The sequence below is a fragment of the Melanotaenia boesemani genome, chromosome 21 (assembly GCF_017639745.1).
Source record: "Melanotaenia boesemani isolate fMelBoe1 chromosome 21, fMelBoe1.pri, whole genome shotgun sequence".
NCBI lineage: Eukaryota > Metazoa > Chordata > Actinopteri > Atheriniformes > Melanotaeniidae > Melanotaenia > Melanotaenia boesemani.
In genome coordinates, this window is record NC_055702.1 from 14914347 (window position 1) to 14934748 (window position 20402).

The 20402-nt window shown below is 37.6% G+C and overlaps 1 protein-coding gene across 1 annotated transcript; it reads right to left on the bottom strand.

Moving 5' to 3' along the window:
• Positions 1 to 1192: 1192 nt before the first annotated feature.
• On the bottom strand, positions 1193 to 15510 carry LOC121633072 (G protein-activated inward rectifier potassium channel 1-like). The gene is made up of 3 exons (XM_041974948.1): positions 14457 to 15510; positions 3787 to 4003; positions 1193 to 3420 (listed from the first exon to the last, which is right to left on the bottom strand). The coding sequence occupies exons 1-3, from the start codon at positions 15123 to 15125 to the stop codon at positions 2747 to 2749; spliced, it is 1560 nt and encodes a 519-aa protein (XP_041830882.1). The 5' UTR covers positions 15126 to 15510; the 3' UTR covers positions 1193 to 2746.
• Positions 15511 to 20402: the final 4892 nt, after the last annotated feature.

Below are 20402 nucleotides of genomic sequence, written 5' to 3' on the forward strand. Positions count from 1 at the left end.
TCAGATTTCTTTTTCTGCTATTCTCTGCAGTATGACTAATTAGCCCTGGATGTCCTCAGATGCGTAATGTCTGGAAAATTGCTTTTCATCTTGATACACAATCAAAGCAGAATGAGACTGGGAGCGAGCTGGTAAACACCATGACTTATGGCGACTTAAAGACACAATAATTAGCTGATTCTGCAGCTGAAGGAGAAGATCGAGTGCTTTGATTTCAAGTAAGAAGGGGACCAAGTGAGGTCAGTTACCTTTCCAGCCAATGATTATCTATCACCAGAGGTGCCTCTGTTACTCTAAACTCATACCCTCTTAAAATATCCTTTAAAATATAAAGAACTCATACTCACATATAAGGCTTTAATATTTGATGAATATTGGTTAAACCATCCCAGCAGATGACATATGGGCTCATTCATTCTGCAGGTTCTGGATGTTGCACAACAGCAAATACATAACTGCAATCACTCAGACAATGTGATGCATCTTTTTTATTATTTTTATTATTTTTATTATTATTATTATTATACAGAACTAAAAGAAAAATAATCTGTTTTCAAAAAGAATTTATTTAGCAGTTGCAATACGAAGTTTTAGGTTTAAATTGACAATAATAGACATAACCCCTGATGTCAGCATCCCTGCATTCCTAAATGTTAGTATTAAATTTGTTAAATCATTTCAAGAGGAAATAAAGTTTCTCATCCAAAACTGATCTGTGATTGCTTTTGGTCTCCCATGCGTAACAGGGGGATGTTCTGCACCAAGAGGTAAAGATTTTAAAGTTGTAAACAACTGAAATGAGCAAGTAAAGAAACACTTCTTCAATAAAAGTAATAAATAGTGTGTAAATGTGACTTTGTGCATCAGATTTTATCATTTTTTTCCACTCAGTTCAGGTTGATTGATCATCTGCTAAACTCTGGCCCCCCTCCGTGCTATATCATTTTACATCACTGATGGCATGACTGGTTTTAGCAACTTTCTGTAGCTGCCTAGTCAGAATTTTGTTTATAGAAATTCAGAAAATAATCTTAGAGCATAAAAAGATCCCATAGCAATCACTCTAAATAATCAAATTTAATAATTAAAAAGAAAATTTCACATATAAGGTGGAACAATCAAGTTTAGGTTTCAGCTCTAACCATAAAAGTTAAGATACTTCACAATATCTCATAAGCACTATATTATTTTGTTTGTTGAATACTTATTAACAATAACAAGTTAATTAAACTGTTAGAAAAATATAATAATGTAAAAAGTTTAGTACCTATTGTCTTCTAAAGGTATTTATAAAAATGTTCTACAAATATGAATGAAGAACCCTAATGTGGATTTATTTTTTTCTGCTGTGTTTTTGTGAGGTACTTATCTGCAAATAGTTGGCCATAGTGATTTGAGTCAACTCATAATTGAAGAGCCAATTTTTATCCCAAGTCTAACAGTCTAACAACCAATCCCAGAGGAGCTGTCATTCAGCTCATCCAAGCTAGTACCAACCCTTTAATTCTCACTCTCCATTTGCATGATTTGCAGCAACAATGGCAACACATTTGCCAAGTCTTATTGAATTTAAGAATAATGGGTGTTTGATTTTAATAGTCAGAAAAACCGGAGCAGGTTCTCATTTCTAGATGTGAAAAAATAGATATTTTGCTTGTTGTATATTCAGCCTGATCTGGCGAAAAAGTGCATCAGTAGCACAAGTCAAACTGTATGTCAGTACTATGCATTTTGTGTTTTTTCATGTGATTAAATAGCATTGACATTGTGCTGTATACTTTTACCCAAACACTTACCCTTAATCCTTATTTTAAAAGCTTTAAAAAACACTCAAAAGTCTTCATATTAGTATAGATCTGCCAGAAATGACATATTATTTATTCATAATGCCTTGAGAACATGTTGGTATCTTAACAGCAAAATATGCTAATGTTAGATTCATAAGTTGGGCTTAATGAATAACATCCTGCTTGATCTAGACCAGTAGAAAGACCTGGAATAAGGGGACTAATTAATAACCCTAAATATGAACCTGATCCTATATACATTAAACTGTGGTTATAGACTGGAACTAAGGCTAATGGCTGAACGCAATTAATATTCCAGATGCCTTGTCTTAATTAAGTAATATCTAACTTCCACTGCAGGTATAAACACTGTCCCTGCTGGACATGCTGGACCTGCTGTTTACTGGAATTTAATCATTTAAATTGCAGATTAACAAACTTCTGTTTATTGAGAAACTAAGGAAGGACACTACCCTTCACACTCATTGCAATACCAACAGCCTGATAATCTTCATCAAACACTTTCTAGACCATCACTGTTTTGGGGGGCAGCTTTAGCAAATGGTCAATGCAGCTCATGTATAACTCTCACTTTGGTGCTTTGAAATTAAAAAGGTACAGGTACAGTAGTTAATGATTATAAGACAGCATTTGATGCAACTATGAGCTGAAATAAAAGAAACAAGCACATAGACAGAAGTGTTAGGAGGCAGTGGGGGGGCACAGATGGTGATTTATCAAAACTGACTCACAGTATGAGCGGAGGGATGGCTTATTAGCGTTGCCCTTCTATTTGTAACAATGGACAACTTGGTATAGCGCTTGTAAGTAAATGAACTAAAGAAAAATTGCTGCAAGACAAGAAAAATAAAAAAACTATATCACAGGAGTCTGTATTTAAATGCAATGCCCATTTAGCCTGTTTGAGTTTTGGGGTTTTATTCCTACGGGTAGAGCAGTCAGCGATCCGCATTCATTCTGCGCAGTTTGGGAGGCAGGTTCTCGTCTGGCCGACTCCCTACCAAAGGGATCTGCACTAATGGTGGGGATGGAGCTGCAATGGTGCTTATGACTGCTGGCAGTCTCTGTTTCTCCACATCATTTTCCTCAGCATCTCCATCCAAGGACAACAGTTGTACCTGCTCCTCTGGTTGTCCTTGCCTTGCGGCTGTGATGGAGCTGGACCTCAACCTCTGAATACTAAGTGGCAGGTCTCCTGTGCTGTAGGCTTTATCCCCAGGCAAGGTTGGGCCCGTCTTCAGCGCCCTCCACAGATGCTCCTCCTTGGTGGAGCTCATACGCTTTAGTTTGCTGGGCAGCCTGGAAGCCTGGTCCTCTGTGTGGTCTGCATTGTCGGCAGACAGGAGCCTTTCCCGTCGGCCTCCCCGGCTACCATTACCCAGCAAAGGGGAGGAGGGAGTAGGTGCAACAGGTAGGGGATTGGGTGACGTCAGTGAAGACTTCTCCTCCTGTTCTTTGACACTGTGAGGAGGTGTGGGGACCTCAAAGGTGTTGTGGAATTGAGAGTAATCAACTCTGAAAAAGCCCTCTTCCAGTGACATGACAGGGAGGAAGCGATGGCCCCACAAAACTTCATCCTCAGTGTAAGATGTCCTTGCCTGACATGTCATACCTACAAGAGAGAATTTATGGAGTAAATAAATGTTTCAAATGCAAACAAGAAAAAAAGGCAAAAATAAAATCACTGAAAGTAAATATTGAATAAAAATAGGAAGACTATCAAATGGGAGGGAAAGATTATTAGGGTTGAACTGCTTCAGGGAAAAGGGAGAAAGAGGCATGAAAAATACAACCATGATGGATAAAAGCTTGTGGTATTGAATAATTAAAGATCATGAAATTAAACATTCTGTTCAATATTTTATTTCGTATTACCGAGAAAGGCTTTATGCTACAGGGTAGAGGATGATGAATGATGAAGAACAGAATCGCTTACCCAAAATTAAGGTGAAAAGATAATATTAGAAACAGAAATCACCTGTGGTCTCTACGATGCCCTCCAGAATAACAACAATCTCAAACTGCTCATTCATGAGCGAGCGCTGTGATAGATCAAAGAACGGGCTCTTGGTGTTGATCTCATGGCAGATGGTTAGTGGTGACACCAAAAAAAGCTGGTCCGCTCCCGTGCCGAAACCTACGTCCAGCTCACACTGGTCCAGGGGCAGAAACTCACCCTCAGGGGTCTGCCGAGACTGAAAACAGAAATAATCAGGACATTACTGGGTTAAATTCACAATTCTATTCAACAAGAGTAATTATTCTAGATTTGGATTTGGAGCTTACATATTCATATTCATTAATTTAAAGTGGTCAGAATTCGACTGACTTAGCCTAATTTTTTAAGGAATTATTTGGTGCACAGTTACTGGTGCATCATTTTATCTGGGGAGCCCATTAGAGGAGGCTTGGATATTTTAATGTTGCAGCTGTAGCTCTCCTCTTGTGTTGGAATGAATCTGCTTAAACCCCAAACTTTTAAAGTCTGCTCTCAGAAAGATCCAGTCTGGTCTCTTCAGTCACCTAACTTGAGAAAAATTAGTCCGACAGCAGCGCTTTTTTTTTTTTGTTTTTTTTTGCTTAAACTATGTCAAATTAGCCACAAAGCTAGCACTATACAATTATATGGTGATGTTATCAAGTAAAGGAAGAAAACACTGACTAAAAAAGAGCCAGGTTTTGGTCACTCTGTGAGCTGTGTCTAGAGTTTATGAGACTAAAACTTACAGAGAACAGGAACTTACAGTTTGGATTTGGTAACCAAAGAAATTAAATGGCGCCATGAACACAATTAATCAAATCAATTACATTTTATTTATAAAGTGCTTTAAAAGAATTCTAGTTGATCAAAGTGCTGAACAGAGATAAAAGCAAGCAAAAATAGATAGATAAAGAGGTGCAAGGCCATGGAAGGATCAGAAAACAAACAGTAGGATTTTAAGTTGAATTCTGAATTGAACAGGTAGCCAGAGTGGAGAATACAGGACAGCAGTTCTGTTTATGGGTAGGCCTGTTGTTGAGGAGCCAGGCAGCTGCATTCTGCACAAGCTGTAGATGATGCAGAGAATCCTGGTTTATTTCAGTGTAAAGGGCGTTGCAATAGTCCAAGTGTGAACTGATAAAGGCGTGGACATTTTTTTCAAGGTCCTTATGACTGAGGAATGGTTTGACTTTGGCCAACAGGCGAAGATGAAAGAAACTTTCCCTGACCACAGATTTTATTTGGTTATTGGGTTTGAGATTCCAGACTGCATGGCTGACCCCTCATGCAGGTGCATGTGCGCCAAGTTAGACTGCACCACGGTTTTGTGAGACCTCCGTGGCGTGGCAATATACACTAGGAGCATATCTGGTGTGGCACGCCCACGAGTGCAGTCCACCTAGCAGGATCTGCAAGATCACAAAATCGCAGTAGAATTGGAGAATCGTGTGATTCTCCAGTTTCAGGATAAACATCCGTGGTCCATGACAAAAAAAAAAAAAAAAAAAAAACACTGAGACCCCTGGCCAGTTAAACATGTAATGTTTTCTTGGTTCAGCAGCATATATCTTTACGGGGTCTTTTATTTTGAAAAATACAGGAAGGTTTTACACTGCTTCCGTGTCTGATTTCCTCTCTGCCCCTATCTGAACTGTGGAATTTGACGTGGGTGGTTAGAGGTGTTAGATTTGGAGCTGTGTTTGTTGTACTGGAGCCACCAGAGAAGATGAATTCAGTCTTTGATTCGTTCAGACAGAGGAAGTTCTGTAACAGCCAGTGTTCTATGTCATGCAGATAGATATGCAGATTTGATATAACAGAACCTAAGGGCAGCATGTACAAAGATAAAAGAACATGGCCTAGAATGGAACCATGTGGAACACCAGAGGACTGTGGAGCTGGAGAGGAGAAGAGAAAAGACAGAACTGATGGGTCAAGGTTTTTTGATGAGTGGTCTGACCACAGCCTGCTTAAAAACAGTTGGGAAAGACCCTGACCTTGGCTCTCACAAGGAGAGAGAAATACAATCCCATAACTTAAGACAGAAATTAATTAAATATGTTCAGATATTTATTTTTTTCACTTGCAGTTCAGCTTATTTATATTAATGTCATGGGGCACTTTTAAATGTAGTCCAATTTAACCCAACTGTAATCCTATTTACTCCTACCTGTGTTAATCATAATTATATAATGCAAAAGCACATCACATCTTATTTTCTAGTTCATATCAGTTTCAAACAAGAGAGGAAGATTAGTCCTGAGCTATAAGGAAAGACATTCAGTTGGTCTGGCTTTGTCCAAATGTATGGAAATCTGCCCACCAGCATCACTAAAACTAGTTATATGTTAGTAAATTATATGTCTCAGATACAAATAGGAATCTAAAATGGGCAGCAAATTTGCAGTTTTATTACAGATTTAGTATTGCTGGTAGTTAGGACCACTTTGCAGACATCCAACAGGCTCACAGAACTTTCCAGTCTCATCCCAGCTCTAGCTGTTTAGCTACTAACATAAAAATTTTAACAATCATTTTCCTTCTAAGAAAGCAAACAAAGCCTCTTCTCAGTAATGTCAAACTTTTGCTTTACACGTAGCCTACAGTTACCAGTGAAGGAACCACTTGAAATCTGAAGTTTGAAGTTGTTTTCATTTTTAACCTTTGCTGGGGTGACATATTTAAATGAACTGTCCATCATCCTCACTTATAGAGGCAGGAGATAATGAGAAAAAGGAAAGGAATTTTCTTTTAATTTTCTTTGCTCTCGTGCACACTTATATAATGGTACTGCTGCAAAATAATGGAACTTAAATAAAGGCACAGTTTGCATTATATATCTACAGGCTTTGTAAGCTAGGAAGGCATAACTAAATTTCTCTAAAAATATATATTTTGTTGGATTCAATATTAATTTGTCACTGAAACAAAAAGTAGTTGAAAAAAGAAAGTTTTCTTTAATTTAACAAGGAACCACTTAGGAGTATTTTTTATATAAAATGTGCCCCGAAAAATGTCAAACAATAGAGGATATTGACTATTATTTAAAAAATTGGTGTCTTTGGCTTAAAGAAATGTCACATGTAGAGAAGAAGTTTCATCATCACTGTGTTTCCCTGCCTTTTGCAATGCTGTCGTGTGCTAATAACAAAGAGAAAGGTACTCCAGCATTATCATGCATGAATAAAAAAAAAAGTCACAAATTCAGCATTTATTAAGTTTTTTTTACTCTGTCATGGCTCAATTTAAATATTTTTTTCCTTTCGCCTGATGTTAAATTCTTGGCTCTTTCGCCGAGAAGCCGTTTGGTCCACAGATGGCAGACAGGCTGTCATTTGTATTCACAGTGATGCTGAGGACAGAAGGGTGTGACATTTCACAGGAAGACGTCTGTGCCCACGGTTCCCTGGCTCACTTTCATGAGAGAAAGTGTCACCCATCATGCTGCATCAGTGTTGGGTGCTCCCATTATTACACAGACAGAGAGTCTATGTTACACTTCCACTAATGTTAAATCTAAAACTCAGAAAGCAACTCCGGTTTGGGGTATTTTTTTATAAAGAAAAAAACTGTGTCACTATTGGTATTTATGGTCTCTTTTATGCCTTGACAGGGCATACAGCAGGGGATGCCAACACAGTGGGCTGTGACAAAACAACACAAGCTCCACTTTTGTTGCAACACACTGCCATCCTTCAAGCCACTCAGCAGATCAGTCATTAAGTGTATAATACTGTACGGTGTCTTTTCATCCAAAGTTAAAGTCATCTTTAATGTATCGTGTTTGGTGTTTTGGTACTATTAAGTTTAGAAATTCATGAATCTGTTTACTTCAGATAAATATTGTACTTTCTAACCCTGTGACACAGAAACCAAACAAAACACTCCATGATTGGCTGCAGGAAGGAGATGTTTGAAGCCGTGGCCTGCAGACCAACTGTTATCTATCATGGATAACCCAGACCACCCTCTCCACCACACAGCGGACAGACAGCGGAGCTCCAGCTCCACTGTCACAAAGAACGCTACCTAAAATCTTTCTTCAACATAGGCCATAGCACTTTACAATAGTTCTCTGTCAGACAGAGACTCTGGACTTAACTCTGCTTCTTTAATATTTATTTTCTTTTCTATTTTTAACCTAAGTAGTGTGTGAAGTGTGTTCTTGATATAGTAGTTTTGCTTCGATTAGTTTAATTTACCCTCATTCTCTCTCTCATTTCAATAATGCATCTATAACATTGCAATTTCCCAGTCTGGGATCAATAAAGTGTGTCTCATTCTGATAAATTTAGTTATCTTTACTAGTCTGTGAAGGTCCTTTGGAGCTCTCCACAGCTAAATGTATGCAGGCAAAAATTTGGGGCCGAGTGTGCAAACAATGCATGCACATAGTTCAGTCTCAATTTTTGATAAAACACACCAGACAAAGAGGAAGACAAGCAAAAGTATAATATGGATCCTTGTTTTGAGAAGAATCAACATTAGCCTGGTTACATACAACACTAAAGAAACTGCAGCATAGCTAACTGAGCAAGTTGTGTATGCAGAAATCATATAACAAGACATAATCTGAGAGTGGTATCAATTATCAGATGTCAGAAAATACACTAAAAATAGCATAACTTTATTTGGTTAGAATAGCATTTTTAAGCAGAAGATAATTTATTGCTCATTAACCAGCTTTCTGCTACCATCCCTCAGAAATATGTCATAAGATGTCAAAGACAGGCAAAACAATGATGGTGCCGGTGGAATTGATTTTCCCCTTTTACTGTCAATCTCTCCTCCTCTTCTAGAAATGTTTCCTCCATCTCTTATAAATAGAAGCACATCAAAATAGTTTTCAAAAGCCAGTCATATTCCCCTATTAATATATTGATATTCCCAATTCTTTTGAAAATTATTTCTGAGTAAATTGTCATTGACAAAGTGCAACCAGGTGTCTCATTTGTTAGTTTTGTTCTCCAATCAACATGATTAAAACTAGTTTCCTGGAAAGTCCTATCTAAGATGTTTGAGTTATTAAGGTTAAGCTTTTGGTTTGTAAGCATTGTTCACATCTCACTGACTACAGCAGCACTAAAGTGTTGCAGGGAAACTACAACCCTGCAAAGAACAGAGCAACATGCTAAACTCTAAAAGGTTTTAAGGTGAAAGACTTGTGTGTTCTCTTACTGCTGCTAAACAGTCTGTGCCACAGGGGGAAATTAATGGTCTTTGGAAGCGGTCCTGATATAGAGGGAGTGCTTAATTTACCAAACCACCTGAGAGTCAGGTTGAGTGAAAGCAGGCCCTATCCCTGGTGACTCACTTCCTTCTGTGTGTGACAGGTTGTTAGGGTGTGTGTGCCTGAGTGTGTGTGTGTGTGTGAGTCTGTGAAAGAGAGCGACTAATACAAATAACCCAAAGGGTCACAATGTAAGTTTAAAAGAAGCACATTCTTGCACATTTGTTCTTGTGTGTAATAGAAATTAGTTGGCATACGTCCAGCTTAACTTTGAACCATTCATCAAGCTCACAGACATTTGAACTGCCATTCTCAATTTTTCCACAACATTAAAGACAATTCAATTTTTTCGTCCTTTCTTCTCATTTTTCTCCTAATTTTCTCCTTGTCCTTCAGAGTTTGGAAGTGGCAGATGTTGCGAGTTATGCTGGCGTGTCGGCCTGCCTGTCTGTCTGTCTGCTGAAAACCCTTATCACCTATCGCCTGCTGAGGACCAACCTACTGAGACAAGCTTCTGCAAAAACTGACAAGCACCACCCAGCTGTCACTCCCTTCCTTTGTATTTAGTTTAGTCCCACATTGTTGCCACAGTTTGCCACATCACTGATGTTCAGTGCTTTGTTCTTTTCTTTTGTCTGAGTGATTTTTTTTGTGTGTGTATGTGTTTTTCATGCAGGATTTTAACGTGTTATCATGTCTTTTAACTCATATCCCACCAGTGCTTTAAGGGTCATTACACCTCTGCATTCTACTGATTTATTAATGGATGCTGCATTAATATTAATGGCAATTCAAGGACTTTTATCTTTTTAAGTTCCCATGCATTATGGATTTAGAATGCAAAGTGTTGCTTCAGCTAAAGTTTGTGCTGATAATTTGTTTTATGTGTGCACCAAAGCAGATTTTTATTACAATGAAAAATAGAATCTAGTCAAATGCTGTTCATACTGAAAAGGTGTAAACTCTCTTTTGATTGTGGGTACACCTGCATCAATTTTATCAACATGTGCATTTGGTTTTTCTATTTGCTATTTTAAAAAATGATGTGACAGATGAATTAGATCAGAATCTACTTTTAGAATTTTCCACAGTGATTGGATCAATTGTAACAAGTAGGTGTCTCTGCAGAGCACGAGTTATCTCCTAAGTTAAAGTGAGTGTTCTGCAACCAGTTGACATTCAACAAGCACTGCATATGGTTAAAGTTAGGGACTGGGTTCCAGTTACATGCCAGCTAAACCCTTAGATTTACAGAGGCTTCTAACTGGGTTCTAAATATGAAATTCCAGGTTAATTTCCCCATGGGTGATAATTAAAATAAATCCCAGTGAAAGCTTAGGATAATATGCCGTAAAGAATCACCACAATCTCCTGCATAAAGAGTTTATGTTGAACTTTGTTGGGCTTTTTCCTGTTACTTAAATGTACTACAGCTTCCAGTGTGTGTAAAATGTCTGCAAAATTACAAATCCTAAAGACCACAACAAAGGGAATTATTCTTTTCAACAAAGAGTCCAGGCTCCCCCCCTCCCAAAAAAGGGGGTACCCCAAAGAGCACAGGGGTATTGTGATGTATGTCCACATATTGTCCCTATTTTAAGAGAAAAAAAAGTAAGGTTATATGTTAATTTATTTAACTTACAGGTGTCAGACAGAATACATTATCTATGGTGAGAATCTCAATTTTGAAGCCATAAAAACCAAGCATGGTTTCAGCACGGGGTGGGGCAGGGGTCCATGGCTTTTTAGTATATGCATGAAGGGGGTCTCCGTGAAAAATAGGTTGGGAACCACTGGTCTACATCACTATGAAACATATTTGCATACACTACTGGTCATATGTTTTGGAAAACTTTCCCATTAAATCCAATAGAAAAGTTTCCCAAAACATATGACCGGACATTTGCCTAATGGCTAACTGGAAAAGAGCCTTTAAGAGACAAGAGCTAAAACAAAGGGTTTCAGACCGGAAGTGACAAGAGATGTTGCAACATTGTAGAGAACAGATAAAAATAATGTATTTTTTTATCATTAAAGCTCAAAAACTTATTTTGGGAAACAGCTAAAATCATGAACCTGCAAATGACCATAATATGTTATCTTTACATCTGTCTGGGATTAATTCAGCACGTATGACAATGATTTCCACTCACAAATTTAGCCTTGTGCCATCTTTTTGCCATTGCTTATTTGCTCCTATATCTGGCTTTAATTATTTAGTAAAAATAGTTTCCATGCAGCAGCAAAGCAAATCTGAAGTAATTGTTTAAAAAGTTGCAAAACAGACATGTTTCTATTGACTGGCTTGAAGTGAACGGACCAGACTGTAGCATTGTCAGATGGTGGCAGTACAAGTTGCATCATTTCTATTCACCTTTTCTTATTTTAATCCTCTAAATGCTTATCAAATTCAGCTATGAAAATCTGGTTAATGTATGCAGTTCATTTAAAATAATCACTGAAGAATTTTGGTCTGCCCACCATGCCAGACTGACAGGCATATAACTAAAAATCGAGGCCATAACATAAAAAGATGGTGATATTCAAGGTGAGTCATGCATTTCTATCAGAAATAATATTAAGAAGATCATTGAAAGGACATTTGGAAATGGAAAAGATGCAGCGTTTGCTTCCACTTCATAACTTTGAGCTGTTCAGTTGTCAGACCCAGCATCATATCTAAGGTAAAAAGCTACCAGCAACACACTCATATAAAAACAGGGAGGTGATGAATTATTACAAATTGTAATCCATTTGCAGGATGTTTTTTTTATTCATAAACTGCCATTTTGGCAAACCTTAAAGCCAGCAGACAGTAAATGTAATTTTTAAATTTCACCCTGAACATGGAGTTGAAGAGCTGGAATACTGCACCAAATTATGTTTCATTAAAATGTCCTTATAAAGCTAACTAATGCATATTGTAAACAACTTAACTTAATGCTAAAATCCAGAGTGTCCAGGTCCCATAAGAATTTACAACCTATGCCTCAGCTTGACTATGTCACTAACAGATTGCTGCTGCCATGTCACACAGCGTTTACACAGCTCCGTTACAAGGATTTACTGCAGCATGCCTCATTTCCTCACTCAAGTTAGTGAGGAGGCCACCTGACTGTGACCTTGAAGTGAGCATTACCTAAACACAAACCACACTATTGTTGCCAAAAATGCTTATGTAGCACTACAGGAGGATGCAGAGTCAGTTCACAGGACAATATATGCCACTGACAGTCTGATGGCACAGTGACGTAGCTTTGTGAGCTCTAAAACGTCAGTGCAGCATTGCTATGTTGATATCTTGCTCACTGTTTCTAACTGCACATTCAGTCCAGAATTCAAAGAAAGCAAAGGCTTGCTCTTGACATAGATGCCACATCTGTTTCAATAAGTTATGTTGGTTTCTGATATGCAACTGCACAGGATTAAAGTAAATCAAAAAAACACACTTTGATTTTTTACACTTTACCTCTGTGCAGCAGATGGCACTGAATGTGATGCTTCTAAGCTAATTATTAGGATGTCCTGGGTATCTGAAAATCTGCCAACACATAAATAGTTTTTGCTTAAAAAGATCATTTAATCATCATTTAAGAAATCTTTACATGGCATGATTGCATTTTACCACATATATCACATCAACAAATCTATGAACAAAAGCCAAAAGCCATCTAATTAAAAGAAAATGAGAAACACAAATAAGAGGAAAAACATCTCAACAGAGGTTTTTACATTAGTTTGACATATAGGTCCACTAAACCTGAAGAAAATACTACAGTCAAGAATCTCTTGTGTTTATAACCCACAACAGTACTGCAGCAATCATTATACCAGCTCTCTAATACAAAAAGCATCAACTGAAACTATGCCAACAATCTTTTTATTTCAGCTCCTGCAACATTCTGTCATTTCAAACAGAAATGACTATTGGTGAGAGAATGCATTACAGAGAACTATCACAGTGTCTGAGTCTCACTGCTGTTGTCTGAGGAAAAGTTGATGATACTGCATTTCTTTTTCTCGATTATCCCGCTTCAATGGTTTGTTGATTAAGTGCAATCAAGAAACCATATTGTTCTTGGCTGGTAGTTAAAGAAGAAATTATTACAAAATAAAAATCAAAACCATTCAAGAAGGAGCTGAAATAGTAGGCGGTTAATTAATCTTGGCTTTTTATGTGCTAAGTGACTTTTATTCCTCTAACAGATATCTTCTGTTCTTTAACTTAACTGAAATGAAATAAGAAAACAGTGTGTGTTTAACAGAAAGCACTGCACTAAATGATATTATTTGCCTGGCAAGGATCTGAAACATAAAGTGTAAGCCCTCACTGAGCTAAAACCAGAAACTTTCCATCAAGGTTTTACAAACCTGTCACTTGATGTCATCGCACTACTCCACAGAGACTGCAAATGCATGACTAACTCTCTGTCAAAATACAGTAAAGCTACACTAAGACATATGCTATGGCTTGAAATGTAGTGCTAATGAAATAATGTAGGACTTGTACAAAATCCTTGCTGCGTGATGAATTGCTGTGCATGGGTTTTGCTTTTTCAGCACTGACAATTCTGCACAGCAGAAAAAAAAAAGAAAGAAAGAAAGAGAAAAACATCACTGAGAGGGAAATGAGAAGCGCATTTCCCAGGTGGGGGTGTGAGACAGGGGGGGGGGATGCTGTTTGGCACTGAAGTTTTAGTTTATTTCAGCTGTGAAGTTGTTTGACATTTGTTTTCCTCCTCTCTTTTATCATGGCCACCAGCAGCTGCCTCAGCTCTGCTTTCATCCTCTGGCTTTTTTCACCACTGACACCACTTCATAAAAAGCTTTATCGCTGTCAGCTCTCGGTGCTTCAGATTTGTAGCATTCTTAGTGACCTCTGGAGTTACAATCATTGTGAGCCAGAGAAATAGGCTCAATTGATCTTTTAATCAATAAGCATAGTTTCAGCTGTCCCTTGGGAGCTCATTCATCTCATGTGTGGACAGCTGAAACTAAAGATGAACTTAGATATATGGTCCTATAGAGGTTCTGCTGACTAAGTGTGTGTCTCTGTGTGTGTGTGTGGGGGGGGGGGGGGGGGGGGGGGGGGGGGTAGTTTGTGATGACCCTGACTGTATTAGACAACACACTCAGGAGCTCAGATATTAAGAGGGGGGCAGAAACAGTGATCAGTTCAACTTTAAGGTGGATCTTTAGGGGTAAATGTAAATGGTGAGCCATTAAAATATATCGAACAGTGAAATCCTTAGGGATTATAATCAATTCTCGAGATTAATAGAAAATTAATGCATGACTTAAGACGCTTTAAGACAATATAACCACAACTTTATGAACAGATTAAGTGCAAACAGTCTTTGCTTGTGATTACCTTATTTCAAGAGTTGAGATTGCACAAGAGGAACAGTGGTTTTTGGATAGTCAGCCTGTAACGTACCTTGATAAGTTTGCACCTGATCTGTGCGGACACCATGTGGCTGTTTCGCAGGTTCCCCACTCGGAACATGAGGCACAACTTCCCGTCCCGCTGCGAAATCACTGCGTCCTGGCTGAACATGAGCGTCTCCGCGCGCTTCTTCGGCTGCGACATCTTGATGAACATGCAACCGATTAGGAAAGCGTCCACGATGGAGCCCAGCAGAGACTGGAAGAGGAAGAGGATGATACCCTCGGGGCATTTTTCCGTGATGTAGCGGTAGCCGTAGCCGATGGTCGCTTCGGTTTCGATGAAAAACAGGAACGCTGAGGGAAAGTTGTATACGTTGGCGACGCACGGGGTGTAGGACGAGTCGTGTCCCCCGTGGCTCAGGTCGCCGCGGATGTATGCAATTACCCACCACATTGAAGCCATGACCAGCCACGCTACTGTGTAAGTGAGGATGAAAATGAGCAGGTTCCATCGCCATTTGAGATCCACCAACGTGGTGAAAAGGTCGGAGATGTACCTGCTGGTCTCCCCTCCAAGGTTACCGTGCTGGACGTTGCAGCGGCCGTTCTTCTCCACAAAGCGTTGCCTCTTTCTCTTTACTGGTGCAGAAAAAGTCATGCTCCGGTTGGTGTTCACCACCTGATAGTCCTCACCAAATTTCCTCCGAATGGCTGACATTGTATCACCTATACTTGAGACAAACAATCTCTACTTGTGCAGAATGTGGCTCTTTGCGCAAGTTTAGTTCCCCCTGCCTAAAACCATGCTACAACATTCAGCGCGCTACTCGCATCCTGTGAGATGGAGATGCGCCTCACTCCTGCAAACTAATCCAGAGATTCTGCGCAATATGATTCAGACGCGCTCCTTTACGCAAAGAGATTTCATCCAAGTACCAACTTTTAGTTCAGGTTTCATCCATAAAGGGGTAACATATCCTAATCACTGAAACAAATAAAGTTGAAATTGCTGGATTTAAACCTTTTCAATCTACTTCAGTAAAGGTTTGATATTAGTGCGCACTTCTGCTTCTGGTGGGATTGACTTCAAACTAAAGACCATACGAACAGCTACACTGGTGGTAATTTCCACTTGCAGGTGAGGTGAGAGCAAATCTGGGGATAGAGTGGAAGATTCTCTCTCTCTCTCTCCCCTTTGTCCAACCAATCAGTTGGAAGAATCAGTGGCAAACAATGTACCCTGATACTGATAGCCTATCAACCAAAAGCCCTTCAGCCCTTCATTTTCTTTGTAGATAATGGTTTTAGATCGTTTAATGACACAATAATCTAAAAGCTTAGCTAGAGGGAGGCATAGTACTTTACATCTGAGTGATTACTACTAACTGTACAATCACCCAGCTGCCGATTGATGGCTACTTAGTTCCACCTAGTGTTAATGCAGTGGAATTATACTAGAGGCAATGCCGATAACATACCTAAAAAAATATGGTGTGAAGTTATTGTTTCAAAGAGATGGAGATATATATCGAACTTGGACATGCTCATTAGAATTTAAGAGACTGTGATATGGTTGTTGGGGCCAGACTGGCTGGTCTGTGTATTTCAGAAACTGCAGATCACACACAACCATATCTACAGTTTACAGAGAATGGCCTGAAAAGAGAAAATATTTAGTGAAGTTACCTGGACCAAAATGCTTTGTTGATGTCAACAGTAACATAAATAAACACAACAAACTGAATCTTGAAGTGGATGGGCTAAAGCTGAGTGTCACTCCTGTCAGCTAAGAACAACAGATTTTCTTCGTGGATGTGAAGCCAACAAATCATCTGCAACTGTGTGATGCTATCATGTCAATATGGACCAAAATCTCTGAGAAATGTTAATACTTTGAATTTATACCAGAATTAGGATAGTTTGCAAGGCAAAAGTGGGTCCAACCCAGTACTAACAAAGTGACCAGTGATGAATATGCAGCCCACATAGCTACTGTTCATACGTGAAAGCCTCAGCTTCCCCCATGTGTCAGATGGAACAAATGAAACATTATATATATATATATATATAAACATATTTTCATGAAATTCCTCTTTGATACTTGTGTAGCAGGTGAGGGTGTTTCTGCATACACTGCACTGTCATGCACCTGGTTAGAGGAGAAGAAACTTTAATTCTCTAATATCTTTGTACAGAGGACATGCAATGATAAACAGAAAATGAAAATCCAAAACTCAAGAGATACAAATACAGCTGTTTAACATTAGATATAAAATTCTGCATGATCACTACTACTAAACTACTTAAGTAAAAGTGCATTAGCAGGAAATTTTAACTAAAACATGGGGGAGTTTGAGGGGATGTAAATGTCCATAGGGAAATATTCGTGGAAAGGAACAGAGCATGCATGAAACAACAGAAGGCAAGATGACAGGTGAGTGACTCAGGACTAACTGATGACTGGAGATTAATTTCCTCAAATGACCGGAGGTGCTCAGGGCTGCTAGAATACAGACTCAGAGTTGCCATCAAAAAAGGAAAACCTACAATCCCCCCAAGAAATCAAGATATAATCCACATGAAAGAAGACAAGCTGGAAACAACTAAAGAGCAGACAGAACAGCATTTGATGGAGCTGTGGACAGTTCATAGATATACTGTATATGATATGTTGAAAAACATGCTTTAATCTTTACATGATTTAGCTGCATTGTATCTTATACTTTTAAATCTTCATCTTAAAAGAACCTAAAGGTTTCAAGGAAAGCCATATTTCCTTCTCATATACAGCAGAGTCCCATAAAATAGAACCAGAGCTACATTTGAGGAAATGTGCTGAGCTATTAAAGTTGTTAAATCCCTTAAAATATTTCACTTGGTGCTCTTGTAACTCACGTATCACATTATTTTATAATTTCTCAAATTCCAGTCAGTTTTTAACCATCACTTCCAGTTCCTACACATGTTTGCAAGGAGGAAGAACAGTGAGTTAAGCAAATGAAATTAAATTAAATTAAATTAAATTAAATGAGATGAGATGGGATGAGATGAGATGAGATGAGATGAGATGAGATGAGATGAGATGAGATGAGATGAGATGGAATGAGATGGGATGGAATGAGATGAGATGAGATGGAATGAGATGGGATGGAATGAGATGGGATGGGATGGGATGGGATGAATTGAGATGAGATGAGATGAGATGGAATGAGATGAGATGAGATGGAATGAGATGAGATGAGACAAAAACACACATTTACCAGCATCTGTCTGACACAGTGTTGATGAACAATGACAAGATTGTTTATTGTGTTAGACACGATTGTTAGTTGGGAATTTGAGAAATTGTGTCATGAACCTAATACATACACACGTACGTACAAAACAAGTCTAAATCTGAGAGTGGGATTTTGGTGAGTTGATTAAAATGATAAAAATATTGATTTCTATTAATCAATTTGTTGCGCTTAACAGTTAATGAATATTTTGATGCTTTAAGGTCGTCTGATGGAAACTTAACCTTATGGTATCACCACATGATTCTGGGTGAAAAAGCAGATTACAGCCAATTCTATACAGATAAACCATCTCAAACCATTCAGCCAATGATTAAAGATTAGTTGGTATGTTTGTTGTTGGCTCTTGACAGGAAAGTTTCTTAAGAACACCACAATCAGCAAACAACAAAGAAGCATCTTTTTTTGTTTGTTTTTGTTAATTCTTTGATATTAGATATGAAATTAAAAATGCATCAGATGATTAAGAAAAGCTCTCATGAAACATTTCACAATTATTCCAAATAACTTGCTCTCAGTCACAAATGTAGTAGACACATCTTGACATATTGGACTATGTATTAAAATTATCAAAGCCATTGTAAATGAAATAGTGGATCCACTTGTTTATACTATAAATCTATCACTAGTTAGTGGGGTGGTACCAAAAATGACAAAAATTGCAAAAATCATTCCTGTATTTAAATCTGGTGACAAAAATATCGTGCAAAATTATTGACCAATCTCTATATTACCAACTCTCTCAAAAGTACGAGAGAAAATAATCCACTCCAGACTTAGTGATTATTTAAATAGATTGAACATACTCTACCCATCACAATATGGCTTTAGGAAAAAGAATACAACCTGTATGGCTATTCTTGATCTCATTGAAAAAATCAATGATGCTATTGATACGGGAGAATATGCTATTGGTATCTTTCTCGATCGATCAAAAGCATTTGATACCATTGATTTTAATATTCTTCTAGGCAAACTGCAATATTATGGTGTCAGAGGCACAGCACTTAGTTGGTTCAGAAGTTATATGTATGAAAGGAAGCAATATGTGTAAACAGAAAATTGTATTTCACAACATAAAACTATAAATTGTGGAGTCCCTCAGAGATCGATACCAGGACCACTTCTTTTCATTTTATATGTAAATGATTTTGTAAATTTATCTAACATCCTTCATAAAGTTCTTCTTGCAGATGATACTAATCTACTTCTATCACACAAAAACTTAGAACATCTCAAATATGTTTTAAATGAAGAGTTGATAAAAGTGGATACCTGGTTCAAATGTAATAAATTAGCATTAAACATAAACAAAACTAATTTTATAATATTTCGATCAAATAGAAAATAATGACGATGGACAGATCATGATGAGTGGGATAGCTATTGAAAGAGTAGAATCCATAATTTTTTTAGGAATACACATTGATGAAAATCTCAAACTGAGACACTTTCTTCCTATTGAAGCTATTCTAACCTTGTACAGGTCTCTGTTCGAGGCTCATTTAAATAACTGTAATATCATATGGTGTAATACGTATCCAAGCTATCTTGACAAATTACGAATATTACAGAAGAAAGTGATACGTGTTATATCATGGGCCAGGTACAATGCTCCCTTGGATTCTCTTTTTCATAGGTATAGACTTCTGAAACTGACTGAGTGCAATATCTTTCATTATGCTTGTATGATGTAGTATTTAAGCTTAATGACAGACTCTGTCTTCTCATACCAATTAGTTTACCTACTCATCAACATAATACAAGAGGAAAACAACTCTTAAAAGGAAAGAAAAGTAAAGTGAAATGTACAAGTTTTAGTGTAACATGCAAAGGTCCTCAGATTTGGAATGAGTTAGTGCTATAAAAGAGGTACAATCTCTCTCCATCTTTAAAAATAAATTAAAACAAGCACTTTTAGTAACATATATTTAGTTTTAAATAAAATTTGGCTGGTATATTAAATTAATATAATCTTTAAATATAAATTATCAGAAATTATTTGGAACATAGCCCTTATGATTGCATTCAATGGAAATGAAGGCTGATGTGTAAAAACTTGGAAACTAACCATATCTTCTTAAATATAGAATTCTAGGTAGTTTTCTAGACTTACTTTAGATTGATGGAATTGATTAGACTGGATAAAAATCTTATTGTGTGTTCACTGGGGCTCCATTTATAAGCCAACTATGGCTTTTGGGGAGTCCCATTTTGTGATAGTTGTAGATTGTTTTATACTGGTGTCTTGTAATAAAATGCTTTCATTCATTCATTCATTCATTGGTAAAATGTTTTATATTCAGCATAAGAAAAAAGATTTCTCAGTTCTTCCATGAGAGGCTGTAAATGTAACAACCCAGTAAAAATCAGTCAGAGCTTAATGCCTGAATTAACCACCACCTTTTATTCAGAGGTATCTGCAATGTGAGGACAATAAAAGAAAAATAGTGAGGTCTTTAAATCAAGCAAAAGTAATAAAATGAAATAAAACTCAAACAACATCCTTCATTTCACATCAAACAGGTGTTATGTTCAATCTCTTTTCCAATTAAACATAAGAAGGGCAATTCAAACAACTGCCATGCCGTCAGTAATGGTGGCCACATCAGATGGCAGAAAACTAAAAAAAATATGGAGTAAATTTAGGATTTTACCAAAACACAACAGATAAATTAAATAACAAAAAGAAAAAAAAT